The following is an 18,652-nucleotide window of genomic DNA, read 5'->3' as shown; positions in this document are numbered from 1 at the left end:
CTAATATAACAGTACTATCTTATGTACCCTTGCAGAATCCCCCTTTCAATTAAGTTTTCACCCATTATCTCTGTGTCTTCTAAATAGGCTTATACCCTTAATCCTTGTACGTTTTCCCTGTTTCTCTATGTCCTGTTTCTGTCCTTTATAATTTCTTTTCCTTTCCCTCTTCCCCTTCTTCTTCTCCCTTCCCTTTTTGATGCCTTCTCTCTCTAATTCTGATTCTCTCTTCTGTAATCCTCTCTTCTGTTTCTTCCTAATGTTGTAATTATTTTTCAAACGATTCTTTTTTGGGGTTGTTTTTTCAAATCTTAAATTTTTCACTCTCTTTCCCCCCTTTCCTTTCTTTTCCCCACATAGAAATACTTGGTCATTGAAGATGGCTTCTTCTTTGTCCCGACCTTCTTGTTCTACAGGCATTTCTTGTTGTTTCTCATAGTTCAGGATCTCCATTTCTAAAAATTGAAATACGAAGCCAAAAGAACCTCTTCCTTCTTGTGCATCTTCTTTCTGTTTTTTTAGTTCCATTCTCAATTCTTCCAAGAGTGATACCATTTTAAAAACTTTTAAACAACCGCCCGATTAATTTTAGTCCTTTAGATCCGATAGCCAAAAATCCAAAAATCACCAAGTAATCCAAATAATCCAAAGCTTCTTCTTGCTTTTTTCTCCCCACTTTCTCTTCCTGGGGTTCTCTTATCTTGTTTCAAAGTTTCTTTTAGGAATGTATCTTTTAGGAATCTTGTTAAAGTTTCTCTGTTAATTTCTTTCACTTCCAGGTGGTCTCCATTTTTCCAGATCCCACCCTTTTGGTTTTTTCCTTCTTTTAAAAGTTTTTGAGAATCCAGAAATCTTTATTATCCCTTTGACATTTTATTTTCAGCTTAAATACCGGTTAATGTCAAAGTGGATTTTTGCTGGTTTCTTGCTTAAATCTCTTAGTTGTCAATATAAGGAAAAAAAGAAAAAAACCCAAATCCTTTCCCTTCCCTTTCTCATTTGCCGCTTCATAGTCTTCTTTGGGAACAATGTTGTTTTTTATAATTCAAATTCCAGGGTACCTTATGTTGTTGCTTTTTCAGTTCGACCCGGTCAGCCAAAACTTTCTCTTCTTATCTTCCTCCTGCACATTCTTTTCCGGTTGAGTTCTTTGAAGTGGCCATTTCTGACCACCGCTGCAACCGCCTTCGGGAAAGGGAATAATGGCCAGCTGGGGAGGAGAGATGTGACTCTCCTTGACCCTGCTGGTGGTCTCCCCCCTCTTCACCACCTCTACGGGGTGGCTTAGCCCCGAAACCAGCCGGCTCGGGGAGCTCCAGTGGTGAGCACAGATCAAAACTGCGCATGATTGCAGATTTCGATCTGTCACCGAAGAAGCTCAAACCGGAAGCCCCTTCTCAAATTATTTTTGATCAATAAAAACCTCTGGCCAGACCTCAATATCACAGGCCAGATATCTCACTGGAAATTATACATATATATATATATGGCTATAATATACCTTGACTTATTGCCACAGTTAGGACAACCAAAGGTTGTTAAGTGAGTTGCACTCAATTTGATGGCCTTTTTTTCCACCATGGTTGTTAAGCAAATTGCTGCAGTTGTTAATTAAATCATGATGTTGTTGAGCAGATCCAGCTTCCTCCCTCGCCCTCACTTGATTTTCCTTGTCAGGAACCAATTGGGAAGTTTGCAAATGCTGGTCCGATGACCCCAGAATGCTGCAACCATCCTCAATACATGCTGGTTTTCTTTTTTTCTTTTATAATAAAAGAATTTTTTTATTTTTTAATGACATAAACAAATGCAAACATAAACACAAAACATAAAACAAGCTTTCCATTGTACAGTGTATCGGTTGGTACATATCTCTTGTGCACAATATTAACAGTCCGTCCCTCCTAATCTTAACTTGCAATTCATATTATATAGATCAACTATCAATATCATATCATGTTATTATCAAACCATTATTAGACTTTGATTATAAATTCATATCATTCTTTTTGAGCAAATTTCAGCTTTTACAATGTCCAGTTCATAATATCATTCATTTCACCATCATCAAATATAACATAGGCAACATATTATATATTATTACAATGTATCATCTCTACTATTATATTATAGATACATGCCAGTTTTCAAACACCTGAATTTTGACCTTCAGGTGACTATGAGGATGCTGTTAAGGTCATAAGTGTGAGGATTGGTCATAAGACACTTTTTCAGTGCTGTTGTGACTTTGAATGGTTGCTAAACAAATGATTGTAAATCAAGGGTGGAACCTGTATACATGCATACACACACATGCACTGTACCTGTACATGCATACACACACATGCACTGTACACACACAGAGTACTTGACTTATAACAGTTTGCTTAGTGACTGAAGCTACAATGGCACTGAAAAAGTGACTTAGGACTGTTTTTCACACTTATGACCATTGCAGCATCCCCAGGGTTCTGTGATCAAAATTCCAACACCTGGCAACTGACTCATATTTATGACGGTTGCAGTGTCCCGGGGTCCTGTGATCCCGTTTTGCGACCTTCGGACAAGCAAAGTCAATGTAGAAGCCACAGTTTCACTTAACAACGGTGTTACTCAACAACTGCAGTGATTCACTTAACAGCTGTGGCAAGGAAGCTCGTAAAATGGGGCACTTAACCAATGTCTCACTTAGCAACAGAAATGTCAGGCTCAACTGTGGTTGTAAGTCCAGGACTACTTGTACCAGAGACTATTCAGCCTGATTTAAAGGCTAGCTGAAAATTTTCAGGCAGTAATTCTATTACGAGCCATCCATTCAGCCCAGGGTCGAGGAGAAAAAAATCAAGACAAGAGAAATGAAATTAGAATAAAGAAATGATTCTGTGCAAAGAAGTAGCTTCAAAGTACACAGGAGCACAAACACACCTCCACCTGCAGCCAAGATGCAGACCAGCACAATTTTCACACCCCCATTGAGGTCCAGGTATCTTTGGGGCATCTGATCCAAACAGTGGTGGGATTCAATTTTTTTTTTTACTACCGGTTCTGTGAGTGTGGCTTGGTGGGCGTGGCTTGGCTTGGCTTGGCAGGCATGGCTTGGCGTGGCTTGGTGGCATGGCTTGGTGGGCGTGGTAGGGGAAGGTTACTGCAAAATCCCCATTCCCTCCCCACCCCACTAACCTGCTTTCCAGCTCCGTTCTCCTGTGCAGGGCTACAAAGAAAAACCCACCAATCAGCTGGGACTCCATGGGGGGCAGAGAATAAATGGGGCGGGGGCCAGTCAGAGGCGGTATTTCTCAGTTCTCCGAACTACTCAAAATTTCCGCTACTGGTTCTCCAGAACTGCTCAGAACCTGCTGAATACCACCTCTGAATCCAAAGCTTTGCACATTCCTGTAAGAAAACAAGGTTCTGCTTGGCTGCAGTGGGTTGGCAACTCATCCTGGGGTTTCTTTAAAAACAGAGGAAGAGCACAACACCATCATTATATTGCCTGATATTTTGTTTCATAGCGGGAAAGAGAGAAAAAAAGGGGAACATGGAATTTTTGGAAATTATAAATGATCTTGCTGGCTTCCTGGGGGAAGGGGTGTCTCCTTATTCCTTTCCCACCACAAGGATGTGGGGGAAATAGAATTGGGGTTGATTCGTCATTGCTCTCATTAGGCCCCTGGACACCAGGCAACCTTTGTAATCTCTGATAGATCTCCAGGAGATTAAACGAAATACAGTAGATCCAGATCTGTTTTTCCCCCTCCTCATGTTGAAAGGTATCTTTCCAGCATCAGATGTTGCATTCGCCATGTCTCCACATTTGCCCCAAAGGACCAGCATGTTTTTATTACGGCTTGCTGTATCAGATTCATATCCATCCTACCAGATGGAAAACATTTCAGCCATTTGATGTCGTGGTGATATAGATCTTCTTAAGGGGACGTTAGGCCAAGGGGAGCCGACGTGCTTGCCTTGGGTTGTGTGTTTGTGTGTGTGTGTGTGGGGTGGAAGAATCTGAAAATAACTGGCTGTCTTCATTTGGAATTGCACTGGTGGCTGCCAAGGAAAAAAAATCCAGTAGCTTCTTGGCTGTTTTAGCTGACAGAGTTTCTCTGCTGTCTATTCTGCCTTCTTTGAACAGATAGGAGGTAGAATGGCTTACACAGAATAAACAGGCCTTGGTAGGCCTTGTTCTGTCCTAGGCCTCCCCAAAAAGCACTAAGTCAATTCTGAGTCCCAGCAAAAACCTCTTTTATTACATTAATGTGAATTCATTTCACTGACAGTCAGCCAACGGCTTGGCAAAACAGTCTTGCAAAGGTATACTAATTAGCTCAGGCCTTTATCAATCCTGGAACGCTGCCAGGTAAAATTCCACACTCAGTGCTGACAGGGAAGGGCTAGGTTATACAGACAAATCTTCACGAGGCTGGAGCAAACGGACAACTGAACGAGCGAGTTGTTTCCTGCAAAAGGCCCCTTCCCTTTTGCTTCTCTTTTAATCCTGATGGGAGGGGGCCATTCATCGTCCACCTGTGGCCTTACTCCCATGTCAACCCTGAGTTCTTAATTGTGCCTTCCTTTTGGCGGCTCTGCGCATACGCAGGCTGGGAGCCGGTTCCAGAAGCTCCCCCACTTCACTGCTGTCCAAGCCCAAAGGCAGCTGATGACTGCTAGCCTGCCCTGGGTCCATCACCGCCTGTGACGTAGAGCCCTCAGCCGAGCTTTCCTCAGCTTCCAGGACTGGCCCGAGTTCCTTCCCAACCTCCTCACTACTGTCCAACTCTGCTGCCAGCTCCGCCAGCTGCCGGTGGGCCACAATAGGTCTGTGGCGATTCTAAGTCATCCAGGTCATGGCTGTCCCAAAGGTGTTTTTCCAAGAAGCTTCTTGGATGAGAAGCGAAACGGTGTTCAAGGAAAAACAAAGAAAGCCCAGTTGCCTTTTGAAAAGGAAATTTAGTTCTAGGTTAGTTCTCCTCTTGATTAGTTTCCATCCATTTTTGCACAATGGTACCTGTAACTCTGAAATTAAAAAAGTCACAGAAGACTGGGCAGTTTAAAAATAGAACTTGGAAGGAGGAACTTGGCTTTCTGTAGGGAAACTTAAATGCTTACAACTCTGATCCTCTTCATATCTCAGCTCATATGAAGAGGCTCAGAGTTGGTACACATAGTCCTCAGCTTACAACCACAAATGAGCCCAAAATTTCCACCACTAAGCAAGGCAGTGGCTAGGTGAGTTCTGCCACTTTTTACGACCTCTTTGCCACAGTTGTTAAGCTGCAGTTGTTGAGCAAATTATGAGGTTATTAAGCTAATCTGGCTTCCCCCATTGATGCTTGTTGGAAGCTGGCTGGAAAAGTTACGAGTGGTGTTCACATGATCCATGGATACTGCAACCATCATAAAAACCTGCCAGTTGCCAAGCGCCCAAATTTTGATCATGTGACTATGGGGAAGCTGTAATGGTTGTAAGTGTGAAAACCAGCAATAAGTCGCTTTTTCATTGCCTTTGTAATTTAGAAGGGTCACTAAATGAATGTTATAAGTAAAGGACTACCTGCAAACACTGAAAACAAGAAAAAAGACATATAAAAAAATAACTAAAGAGAATGTATGCATTTATTTATTCATTGTGAGCCACACACCCTATATTTCCTACAGGAGCAAAAAGCTGCAAGCTCCCACCCCCAGTTTCTCCCCAAACAACAACCTTGTGAGTAGGCTTGGATTGAGAAAGAATTACTGGTCCAGGGTCTCCCAGTAAACTTCCACAGATAAGGTTGGCTATGGCACGGATCTCCACAGTCTAAAGCCTTAACCACAATATCAGAAAAGGCCTGGAGTTTAATTCTGTTACACAATGTTGATTGAGCCGCCTAGACTGCAGTGGCTGTTTTGCAAGGATTTCTCTGTGAGGGAATTCCCCTCACCACAAATTCATGGCCATGGGCCAAATGGGACTTTTTGGACACATTTCTTTGGTTTGGGGCACTTCCAGGGACACAGTTTTCACACGCTGCATCTTGCAATGGATACAGGTGTTGCGTGCAATAAGGGAAGCAAAAATAGAACTTGGTTGAAGTTAGGAAAGTCATTCAACAAGCAACTCAGTGGCATTGAACCAACAAGATGCTTCCAGGAGCCCAGGCCCTCCGTTTCTTGCACCTTATGAAAAGGCCATGGTGTGGGGGTCACGGTTAGAGAGCTGGAAGCAGACTGCAAAGACCTGAGTTCCAATCCATGCCCACCTATTAAACTCTCAGATGGTGACTGTACTAGAGAGCACCGGTTATCCTTGATTTACAATCATTCACTTAGCAGTTTTGGTCACCACATTACAAAAAAGATGTTGAGACTTTGGAAAAAGTGCAAAGAAAAGCAAGTAAGATGATTAAGTGCCTAGAGACAAAAAGATATGAAGAACGGTTGCAGGAAATGGGTATGGCCAGTTTAGGGGAAAGAAGGAGCAGGGGAGACATGATAACAGTATTCCAGTATTTGAGGGGCTGCCACAAAGAAGAGCAGGTCAACTTATTTTCCAAAGCACCAGAAGGCAAGGCAAGAAACAATGGATGAGAACTAATCAAGGAAAGAAGCAATTTGGAATTAAGGACAAATTTCCTGACAGTGAGACCAATTAACTAGTGGAAGAGCTTGCCTCAGAAAGTATAGATGCTTCATTAACTGAACGTTTTTAAGTAAAAATTGGACAGCTATTTGTCTGAAAATGGTATAGAATCTCCTGCTTGAGCGAGGGCTGTGCTACAAGACCTCCAAGGCCCCTTCCAGCTCTATTCCGATTGATAGTTGATAAAAACTGTCCAAAGTTACAACATCACCGAAAAAGTGACTTACGGCCAGTCTTTTATACTTAACAACTGCATGATTCACTTAACAACTTCAATAATTTGCTTAACAATGGTGACAAAAAAAAGACGTAGAATGAGGCAAAACTCACTTAACAACTGCCTTGCTCAGCAACAGAAATGTTGGGCTCAATTGTGTTCATTAGGTGAGGACTACTTGCGTGTCTCTTTTCTGGGGTCGGGGGGCTTCTTTGAGTTGACCCTGAGCATCTTTGCTGATTTGTTCCCCACTCCCCTGCTTCTTTCAGGGCACAGGCAGAAGTTGGAAGAACAAACAAAATTCCAAGATCGTTATGGAGAGCTGGAAAGGCTTCGGCACTCAATGAGAGTCACTCCTACGACGGCCAATTCTCGGGGGTCCCTCGGCGGCCCAGGGCACTTTGGTACACAAGCTCAGAGCCAGATTCAAGGTAAGGACTTGTGAGGTGTCTGCAGAGTGTGGTTAAAAAAAGTCAAAACACAACTGTGACAGTGTGATCAAAGCTCTGCCTATTTTTCATTTGCATTATGTAAAATAAAAAATGAGGTTGAATTTCAATGACATCATTGTGGTCACCATTTTGATTTTGGTGCTCTCTGAGCTTGGTGTCAGGATTCCGGCACTTAACCTCATTTAAATTATGAGTCTCGAGCCAAACTTCCAAAACTTCAACAGGATTTATTGGGAGTTAAAAGGTTCGGCGCTGCCTGGGTGTAGCCAACTCTGAGACACATCATTCATTGTCACCCTTGACCCTGGTTTTCCCCCACCCCCAGGGGTGTATCATAATTCATATTCTCCAATGGGACACCTCCATAGCCAAGAGTCATCAGTCATGCTCTCCAGTTAGAATTTTGCGCGGCAGAAACTTCAGTCACCCAGTTACTATCTTTGCAAACATTTATGGAATGCAGCTGCCGCACTGCTCCCCCCTCCCTTTCTGTTGGCAACTCTAAAAGACCATATAAATATTTTATGAGTTGACACTTGGTAGGTATTCTTGCAGGCATTTCATTGCCAAACTAGGTAACATCATCAGCGCATCACACATTACCTACTTTGGTAATGAAATGTCTGCAAGAAAAGCTCAGAGAGCACCAAAAAAAAACCCCACAGTTAAGCGCTGAGCTGCAAATATTCTCCTCTCTTGATATTTCGACTTTTATTTAACCATAGTTTTATTTCCTTAATAACCAGCAGCAACATTATTGTAAAATGTTAGTCATACAATAATTTAAACTAAACTCTTGTTTAAATAGCATCCAAATGCACGTTGGATCACTGGCTTGAATCAACTGGAGTTTACTATCTCCATGGGCCTTGCTGGGCAGCATTTGTTCTCTGTGATGTGGTACAGCATGCAGCTTGACATAATTAGCTGGGGAATTCTAGGAGTTAAGGTCAACAAATTTTAAAAATGCCAAAATTGAGAAACACTGCTTTAAAGGAGGTAATCCTCATTTAGCTACCACAATTGGGACTGGCCATTCCCTTTGTTAAGCGAAGCAGTAGCTAACTGAAACCACTGATCTGTGCTTAAAAGGTAGTAAATGTAAGGATTATCAGGTGTAAGGAGTTAGAAGCCAGGATAGAGTTCAAAAGTACTATGCATTTATTTCCTGCTACCTATTCACAAGAATCCGATCTACTGATTCTCTACAAGTAATTGGGGACAGATAAGAATCAATGGACTCTAAGGGTGTGTGTGTGTGTGTGTGTGTGTGTGTGTGTGTGTGTGTGTGTAGGTCTCTTATGGGGAATAGGTCTCTTATGGCAGGGGTCTCCAACCTTGGCAACTTTAAGCCTGAAGGACTTCAACTCCCAGAATTCCCCAGCCAGCTTTGCTGGCTGGGGAATTCTGGGAGTTGAAATCCACAAGTCTTAAAGTTGCCAAGGTTGGAGACCGCTGTCTTATGGGTCTCTTATGGGGAGTAGAGACTCCAAACTGAAGATGCGTTGACCCCGCCCTTAGGCTCAGCCTGGTCATCTCCAACAGGACTGGTCACAAATTTACTTTTTTTAATCACAGTTGTAAGTGCAAACAGTCGCTGTATGAGGCAGTCCTAAAATGAGGACTATCTACGAAAGACAAATGACTTAGGGCCAAAAATGTGCAGAATAAAGAGGAAGAAGCTATGTTTGAAGTTAAAGTGTTTGTTAAGTTTGAAAAGTTTATGCTACCATGGATCCAGATATACTCCCCTATTATGCATTTTCCTTCTCCTCTACTGGGTATCCTTTGGTCTCCACCCACAGTTGTCTATTTGGGTAGCAGATGTTGCCAGATGCAAGGATACCTCGAAGCTGCAATAAAATAAAAAGCCCAACCCGATCCATTGTTGGATTTTTGTGGGTCGTTTGTGGGGGGGCGGGGACAGTGTGGTGTCCTCCATCAAGATTTGTGCAATGGAGGGGAACCTCAGCATCCAGGATTCTCTCAGCAGAATGAACTGAATTGCTCTCAGATGTAGCAGAAACAGCTTATTCCACTTTGAAGAAAGCAGTTATGCTTTGGAAAAAAATGCTAGCAACATTTATACAATAATCAGCAACAGGTTTCAAAAGCCACGATTACAATTTCTTTAAACAATTAATTCAGTCGTGTTGGTCTGAGCTTGGAAAGACCACACAAAAATCTTGGTAGCTTTTGCCTTAACACTAAACCTATCTACAGCTTCATAGGAAAGTAAAAGAATATATATTTACTGTATGCATTTTATCCTTCCTGGAGGAAAGATGAGAGTTAAACATGAGAGAAACCATGTAAAGAGAACGAGTGTTTTAATGACACGGGGAAAATCTGCAGGGTATGGTCAAAATATTCAAGATGGAGGCCACAATGATGTGACCAAAGCTCCATTTGTTGTTATTGTTGTTGTTGTTCTTTTGCCATAGGCACCATTTTGACTTTTTCAATCATGCCCTGCAGACAGTGGAGCAAGTGTTTCACTTATCTACAGCTCTTTAAAGCAGCTGCATGTTTTCCAGAAATGCATAATAGGACAGCCACATAAACTGAGACAAAATAATTTGACAAGTCAGTGCTATGCTGTCCCAAAGCTGCTTTGTCAAGAGGCAACTGGACTTTCTGGTTTTTCTTTGAAGACGTTTTGCTTCTCGTCCAAGAATGAGAAGCACCATGAATACACCAAGAATTATCTTGGTGCCTAGAATGGCCAAAAGGAAACATGTGGTTTTGTTCTCTTCTTTTGTGGTGTTGCATTCCCTCTCTTGTTTGGAAGTGCATAGGTGGTCACTGCGCATACCTTTCTGCCAAAGTCACTGCCTGGATTTGGCTTTTGAAAAAGTCTCTCTAAAAGGGTTTTCCCCATCTGCTCAATTTGGCAGCTGCAAAAGAGTTTTCCAAAGGAAGCTGAGTATTAATGAAGGGAAAGTGACTTTTCTCTGAGGTGCAGAGTTTCCCCTTTCCAGAGAATGGATGGAGCCAAAATTATCTCCTTGGCTTCATTTTTCCTCTCCTTTGTATTTCTTGTTCAGTAGCTCGTTACTGTGCAGAAGCTTTTAAAAGCAGTCTTATTGCTATGTGAAACAAAAAAATAGGAACCTTGGTGCTTTCGGAGGTTGGTTGATTTATTGCAGGCATTTCATTACCCAACCAGGTAACATCTTCAAATGCTATTTTATCCAGTTGGGTAATCACATAAAACCTGTTGTTGGCTAAAGAGATAAAACCGGGGCCTACTTTAAAGCACAGCCATAGATTAAAAGACTTCTGCTTTAATTCCCCCACCATCACCCCCAGTTCTCATTCCATGTTGACGCACAAGAATTTGCAATGAAATTTCTTCCAAATTTCAGTGGAATTCTCCAGGGCAGAATGCATTGCGCTTGTCCTGATGTAATGCTAAGAGTGCATGTGAAGATCTCGTTTCATCTCATGAGTCATTGGCAGCTTCCATGGCTTTCCATACTTCTATTCCAATTTACATCAAGAGGTAATGTGAGTTCTTTCAGATTGAGAAACAAGGCAGGTAGTCCTCGACTTATGACCACAACCGAGCCCAAATTTTCCATCGTTCAGTGAGACATTTTCTCAATGAGTTTCGCCCCATTTTACGACCTTTCCTGCCTCAGTTGTTAAGTGAATAAGTTAGTTACCTGTTTGTTAAGTGAATTTGGCTTCCCCATGGACGTTGCTTGTCAGGAGGTTGCAAAAGGAGATCACGGGACTCCTGGACATTGCAGCCGTCATAAATGTGAGTCAATTGCCAAGCGTCTGAATCTTGACCACATGAGCATGGGGATGCTGCAATGGTCTAAGTGTGAAAAATGGTCGCAAGTCACTTTTTTCAGTGCCATTGAATGGTCACTGTTGTAAGTTGAAGACCACCTCTACTGAATGTTGCTACTAATATGTGGAATAGAAAACACCAGGAGTAGCACCATCTACCTCCTCCAAGAGCAAAGTCAGTTCAGAAGTGTAACTGAGAGAAATTTTAAATCTGTTCTTGAAGTTCCTGAGAAAGGTCAAGGTTCCCCTCGCACATCCGTGCTAGTCTTTTCCCAGCTCTAAGGGACAGGGCTCACCTCCGTTACAAAGCCGAAGAAGAGCCAGCGCTGTCCGAAGACGTCTCCGTGGCCATGTGGCCAGCATGACTAAACACTGAAGGCTCACGGAACGTTGTTACCTTCCCACCAAAGGGCTCCCTATTTTTCTCCTTATATTTTTTAACATGCTTTCAAACTGCTAGGTTGGCAAAAGCTGGGACACATAACAGGAGCTCACTCCGTTATGCGGCGCTAGGGATTCGAACCGCCGAACTGCCGACCTTTCTGATCGACAAGTCAGAGACTTCTGTCATGAGGAAAAGGAATACAGGTAGTTTTCACTTAACAATCATTCCTTTAGCATTTAACTATCCCAAGTTACGATGATACTGGAAAAAGGACCTTATGACTGGTCCTCGCATCCCCGTATTCACAGGATCACGATTCAGGTGCTTGGCAACCATGATGAATTTAAGACAGTCGCATCCTCTCACGTTAATGTGATTGCCAGTTGTGGCCTTCCCAGCTGGTTTCCAACAAGCAAAGTCCGTGGGGAAGCCAGCGGGAGGCCTCAAGTTGCAATTGCACAGTGTCTTGTTTTACAACTGTGGGAGATTCTCTGAACAAGGACAGCCAAGATTGCCAAAACTGCTGTCACTAAGTGGGGCGGTCACTGACGTTTTCCTTAATGTTTGCTTTGCTTAGCGATGGAATTGTTTGTCCCGACTAGGATTATTAAGTGAGGGCTACCTGTATTGTGAAAAGAGGCAGGGACAGCAGCATTTAGCTTAAGAGCCAATGAGAACAACAAGAGTCCAACCGTTCTGTTTTGCTTGATGGATGTATATAGCCTATTTTTCCTCCGAGAACTTAAAAGGGATTCCTAGCACTAATTTGTTTTTCCTACAACAACTTTGTAAGGGTGGTTGACCTGACTCATCCTTGTGTTGACTCCGCTGAGGATAGATTTCAGTGTAGGCATTTCCAGTGTTAATCCAGCACCTAACCACTCCCTTCTGCTGTTCTGTTACTTGAACTAAAATATTTGGGTCCATTTTCCAACCTTCTGTTAATTTGCAAGTTTATTTTTCTCTCCCACATCAAATGGCATTCTACAGCCAATGAATAAATAGTCTGAGGCCTCATCCAGCTATTTTTGATTCCCCCTGTCTCACATTTTTTTATTCCCTCTAAAGTCGTTGTGTATTTCTGTGTTTCTGCAATCCTTCCCCCTTCAATATTGGGTTGTGCTGTTTAACTACAGCAGGCATGACACTCAGAGAGCTGTGCTCGCTAAGAGTATTCCTCAGCACGGCCAATGCACAGATAAATAAACAGAAAGTCAGAACTAGCTTTAACACCGTATTTTGGTTCAATGGGTTTCCTTCCCTTGCCTTCCGCTAATGGAGTTGGGATTGCAACCCAACCCTGGGAGCTGAAGTGACCAACTGATGGCTTTAACTGCTGGGCCATTCATTGGAAATCTCCACTGGGTTATTGAGGAATTTGCAAGTTATTGTAAGAGTGCTGATTCTTGACATCCATTTCCCTCTTGGCTCCAGCTGCGAAGGAAGTTTCATTCCAGTTGGTGAAACAGATTTTAAAAGTTGCCCTCTTGAAAATCATCAAAACTTATCTTTACTGGCTGCACATCCTTCTTTTCATCACATTCTCTCCTTGAAAGCATCAGAAAGATGTTCTAGTAGAGGGGTGTCCAAACTTGGCAAGTTTAAGACGCGTGGACTTCAACTCCCAGAATCCCCAACGTGGCTGGCTAGGTAATTCTGAGAGTTGAAGTCCACGGGTCTTAAAGTTGCCAAGTTTGGAGATCCCTGACCTAGCGCAATCCTACTCCAAGCATAAAACCAGGAGAGCTATTGGCCTTTCAAGAGTTGCTCTCCAATTTTCGGGTCTATGAGCACATCTGGAATTTTGAATGTATGTTCGGAGGGCTGTGGTGGTCAGGGTGTGTTCATTTGCAAAAGGGACACTGGGGCATGAATACTGAGAAAATTTTTTAAAAGGCTGTTTGATACCCAAAGCACCAGGTGGGAAACCTAGACTTCACATTTGGCCAACAGATTGAGCAGACAGGTAGGCATAGGATAGGTAGGCATGATCACAGGTGCATAGGTCATTTGATTTCAAGTGAACAAATTATGCAGCTCACTTTACTTTCTATTTTAAATACTTTACAAAGGTTGCTCTGTGTAGGTAACAGAATAACAAAATTGAAAGAGACCTTGGAGGTTTTCCAGCACAACCCTCTGTACAAATAGGAAACCCTAAACGATTTTAGACAATCTAAAGAGATTTCTCCTCTCCTTGATTAGTGTCCACCCATTGCTTCTTGTCCTGTCAGCTTTGGAAGCCATATTGCGATCCGATGCTCCCCCGCTGCCACATCTGAGCCTGGGAAAGTGGGAGGGGGGAATAGATTGGAGTGTATCTAGTTAGACATAATAACATCCTTTTTCTGATTCAAGGTCAGGTTGTGTTGCGCATAACTGAGAGGAAGTCTTAACTTTGGACGGATGGTGATTGGGCCATGTGATGTGATGATGGGTGCAGGGGATGGATTTTGTAGTTTTTACTTATTTGTAAGGAAGCCCGGAACTTTCAGATTCGAGATTCCCCAGTTGTGCCAGTTACTATCTAAATAAAAAGGAACCTTTGAGAAAATGTCTGTCTCGGAGTTATTGGGCAGAATGGAGGGTTGCTGGAATGCTGACAGTTGTCCAACCTCTTCTTAAAAACTTCCAGTATTGGAGCATTCACAACTTCTGGAGGCAAGTTGTTCCGCTGATCAATTGTTCTCAGTGTCTGGAAATCTCTCCTTAGTTTTAGGTTCTCCTCTCCTTGATTAGTTTCCACCCATTGCTTCTTGTCCTGCCTTCTGCGCTTTAGAGAATAGCTTGACTCCCTCTTCTTCTTGGTGGCAGATATTGGAACACTGGCAAACTGGCAAATTAGTGTATGCCCAATTTGTGCAAATACAGTTTCCGCTTCTCTTTTGGTCTCCCTTCCTCTCTCTTTTGAATGATGTATGCACGTCCATCTTGATCACAACAATTCTTGATGACTATATGTGTTTACATATAGGGAGAATAGGAGTTCTGAAGTAAGCGGGCATTATTTTAATTATTTCAAATGGGCAGCTTATGAGTCAAAGGCAATCAAATGCAATTTGGGGATATTAACTGAAACGTAGAGTATTTTCAGATGTGATGTTGTTGCTGTGATTATTTATAGAGTCTCTACAATGTTCTGAGTGCTGTGTGGATATTAAAAGATTAAGCTAATCCCTGCCTACAGGCTGACAATATAATAGACACAAAACAAAAATGGGAAGAAGCAGAAAAAGGGAAGAAGGTCTTGAACGACTTGCTGTTTGAGAGAGAGAGGAAAGAATCTTATCCTATACAAAGTGTGGTCTTAATTTTTGTAAACACTTTGATTAAAAGCAATCTTTATTTATGCAACAAGCTGATTAATCAGGTGAAATCTTTTTAAATGGATGTATTTCATCAATTGAAGATTTCATTTGGAGTGGGAAGTCAGATTTATCCTGGAGGAAGATTATAGAAAACAGAGACCAGGAAAGGGCTTTGGGAAGGAAAAACCAGAAGGAAAAGCAGAGGGGGAAGTCAGCATAAACATTTACGTATGGTGTTAAATCTCTCTCCTGTTTATCCTGTCAGTCAAAGTAACTTAGTCCAGAAAAGCAGAGAACTATTTTAGGAATGTATGAATTGCTGGCTCTGATCTGCCTCATTGTCTCATAGATGAATATTTGGGGGCTTGCACAAATATTTCTATCTGAGAAAGGAGTGATGAAAGCTTTTAAGGAATGCAGGTAATTTCCCTCCGGGAGGGAAAGAGGGCTGCTAAAATATTGTCTTTTTTCCTTGATGCCAGTGAAGTTGCTTTTGAATGTTCATATGTGGAGTCCAGTTGTGCGTCTTGGCTGTTGATCTAGAACTGCAAAACATGGAGGTCCATGGCCCAGATAGCCCCTCTGATATGGTATTTCCAGGTGGTCAATTATGCCCAAACGTGTATGTTCTGCTTATTACTGAATCCATTACCATGGAGCTGCTTCAATCATCATGGGGATGAGAGTTTATTATCTTTCTACTGTTCTGCTTATTACTGTCTGGATGCATCCATACAAAGTCTTTTTTATTGGTTCATCAGGCATCCTTATCAACTCACATTTATGACAAGGTTCTTCTTAATGTCCAATCCTTTGCATATCTGAATTGTGGTTAAAAAGATGGTTATCTCTTTCATCCCATATCGTAGAGGCAGGGGGTAGAGCTGCTACCATGAGGTGTTGTGTTCAGGCAAGAGTGAAGAAACCTCCCCCAACCCACCAAGGGTCAATTCAGTGACCAATCAGGGTTACAGATGTGACCACATGACATGTACTACATTTCCCAGGATACCTTAACTACATTTACCATGATGCATTCCTTTAAAGGGACAGCTCTCAATTCCTAACTAACTATCCCAAATCCCATTAATTCTAAACTGTCTGGACAGCACAGTGTATATTTGAAGATATTGAACTCCAATACTAAAACATGTGAAAAGCCTATAATATAGTAAATCATGGAAATTGCAGTGATGGTATAGCCATAGAAGATAATATTTGTAGCTCAGGGTTGAACTATGAAGTCCTTGGTGCTCTGTGGGCGTGGTGGTTTCCTTGCAGACTTTTCATTAACAAAATAGGCAACATCATCAGTGCACTGATGAAGTTACCTAGTTCAGATAATGAAATGTCTTCAAGGAAACAAGCTCAGAGAGCCCCAAGGACCCCTAGCATACCCAGTTTAACAATTCCCATATGGAAGCACCATCATAGGGTTTCATGGATTGTAAAGCATCTCTGCAGTTGGTGGGGAGTAACTTCACCTGCTTATCTTTGGATAATATAAATGTTTTGAAACTGGTCTCACCCACAGTGACAACTATTTTATGAATGGGAAAGCCCTCAGCTCACAAAATGCCAATTTCCAGACCTTCCCACCAGCCCAAAATGTGGTCAACACAAGATCTAGATTTCCTCTAAAGAAAAAAGCTGTTAACCTTGATGATAGTGGGACTTCCTCTGAAGGCCATTGGTTGGGAGACTAGCATGCTTCCATGTCCAGTCAGTTGGTCACCGTGAGAACAGATTGCCAGACTGGATAGGTCATGATCCAATCTAGCATAGGGGCTGCTTGTGTTTTTATGAAATAAAATAAATAAATAAAATTTATTTAACAATGATGAAGCAGTTTGGAAAGCAGTGCAATGCGGAATTCCTGTTTGGTGCTGCTAAGAATGGGGGAGCCCCAGGGGTGGGATTCTACCAGTTTGCACCTATTCGCTAGAACCGGTTGTTAACATTCTAAGCAGTTTGGAGAACCGGTTATTAGAAGAAATTACTGGCCTAATCCTGTAAGGAAGGCAGGAAGGAAACATTCTGGTGTTGCTTACAGAAGCTGCCTCTCCCTGATTACATTCTTGGCAGGACTGGACTTCCTGTCCCAGGAACTTCTCTGGAGTTTTTTTTCCCCTCCTTTGCTGGTACTTTGCTTGTGTGCAGTGACCATTCAAAGTTACAATGGCACTGAAAAAAGTGACTTATGACCATTTTTCACACTTACAACTGTTGCAGCATCCCCACAGTCATGGGAGGCCAGGCGAGGAGATGCGTGCCTCAATGTGAGTGATATTGAGTTGGCCACACCCAGCCAGTCACATGACCACCAAGCCACACCCACAGAACTGGTTGTTAAAAATTTTGAATCCCACCCCTGGGGAGCCCCCAAAGCATTGGCATGATATTAGCCAGGGCAGTGACCTCTGGTTCAACATGCATTCTTCACTTCCCAGCTCCCTGATCCAAAGTGTTGCCATTTCTGTTGATAGATTGGGTTAAAAACGCAGCGGGTGCCGGTGCCATACATGCTCTCACAATGGCTAAATTCTTACTTCTAAATGAGTGTATTCAGTTAAGGCAGCAGCTGGTGCGATTTCCAGAAGAAAATAAACATTTCCTTCAAATATTTTGATTGGCAGCAAGACAAGCCAAATACTTGCCCTCCAAATTGCCAAGAAAGAAATACAAGAATGCGCAAAATCTAGAAATATAAATCGGGCCATAGTAAATTTTTCAGAAGGAAGCAATAAACGTCTGTGGCTTTTTTTTTTTTTTTTTAAACCTGTTATGATTGAACTGGTAGATTTTGTTCGTGGTTTAGGTTGGGTTAGGAGGATGGGGCAGGGCGAAAGAGAGATGGTCATCTCCAGCTGCAAATGGAATGAGAAACCAGAAAAATAGGAGCAGCAAAGAGATTTTACCCTTTCAGGCAAGACCCACCATGAAGAATGAAAAAGCGGCATCAGGCAATAGATCATAATAGAATGACAGAGTTGGAAAGGACTTTGAAGGTCTTCTAGTCCAGGGGTCTCCAACCTTGGCAACTTTAAGATTTGTGGACTTCAACTCCCAGAATTCTGGGGAGTTGAGGTCCACAAGTCTTAAAGTTTCCAAGGTTGGAGACCCCTGTTCTCGTCCAACTCCCTGCTCAGCAGGAAACCGATTTTAGATAAATGGTTGTCCAATCCCTTCTTAAAAGCCTCCAGGGGTGGAGCACCCAGAACTTCTGAAGGCAAGTTGTCCACTGATTAATTGTTCTCACTGTCTGGAAATTTCTACGTAGTTCTAGGTTGCTTCTCTCCTTGGTTAGTTTCCATCCGTTGCTTCTTGTCCTGCCTTCTGGGGCTTTGGAAAATAGGTTGATCCCCCCTTCTTTCTGGCAGCCTCTCAAATATTCAAACTCTGCTATAATGTCACCCCTTGTTCTTCTTTTCACTCGACTGGCCACGCCCAGTTCCTGCAACCATTTTTGGTATGTTTTTAAGATTTAATCCACCCTCTGAAAAGAACCATGTCCATCTGGATGCCATCCCTGAAATGGGTTGCTTCTTTCCCATCTTGCACTGGTCTTCTCGGAGGTATCTGGTTGGCCACAGACAGACAAAGAACAATGAACTGACGGAACAGATATGAAAAGATTTGATTTGGAGATTTTCACGCTCTTAAGCAATTCATTCAACTCTCTAGATCAGGGGTGTCCAACCTTGGCAACTTTAAGACTTGTGAACTTCAACTCCCAGAATTCCTCAGCCAGCAAAGCTGGCTGAGGAATTCTGGGAGTTGAAGTCCACAAGTCTTAAAGTTGCCAAGGTTGGACACCCCTGCTCTAGATCAAACCAGCTTTTCAATTTGGACCAACCATTCACA

General features: G+C 42.5%; 1 protein-coding gene across 1 annotated transcript in view; it reads left to right on the top strand.

Annotated features, from left to right (window-relative positions):
* The window catches only part of RUNX3 (RUNX family transcription factor 3), a 92,708-nt gene that overhangs the window by 60,090 nt on the left and 13,966 nt on the right, over positions 1–18,652 (top strand). Inside the window, exon 4 of the mRNA XM_087970612.1 lies at positions 7,112–7,273. Within this exon, the coding sequence (XP_087826738.1) occupies positions 7,112–7,273 (162 nt within the window). The remainder of the gene's footprint in view (positions 1–7,111; positions 7,274–18,652) is intronic.

This window comes from Notechis scutatus, chromosome 8 (genome assembly GCF_049901735.1).
Source record: "Notechis scutatus isolate UNSWTSFEM ecotype Mainland chromosome 8, rNotScu1.2, whole genome shotgun sequence".
Lineage (NCBI taxonomy): Eukaryota > Metazoa > Chordata > Lepidosauria > Squamata > Elapidae > Notechis > Notechis scutatus.
Note: the sequence above shows the minus strand (reverse complement) of the source record. Positions and strands in the feature narration are given on the sequence as shown.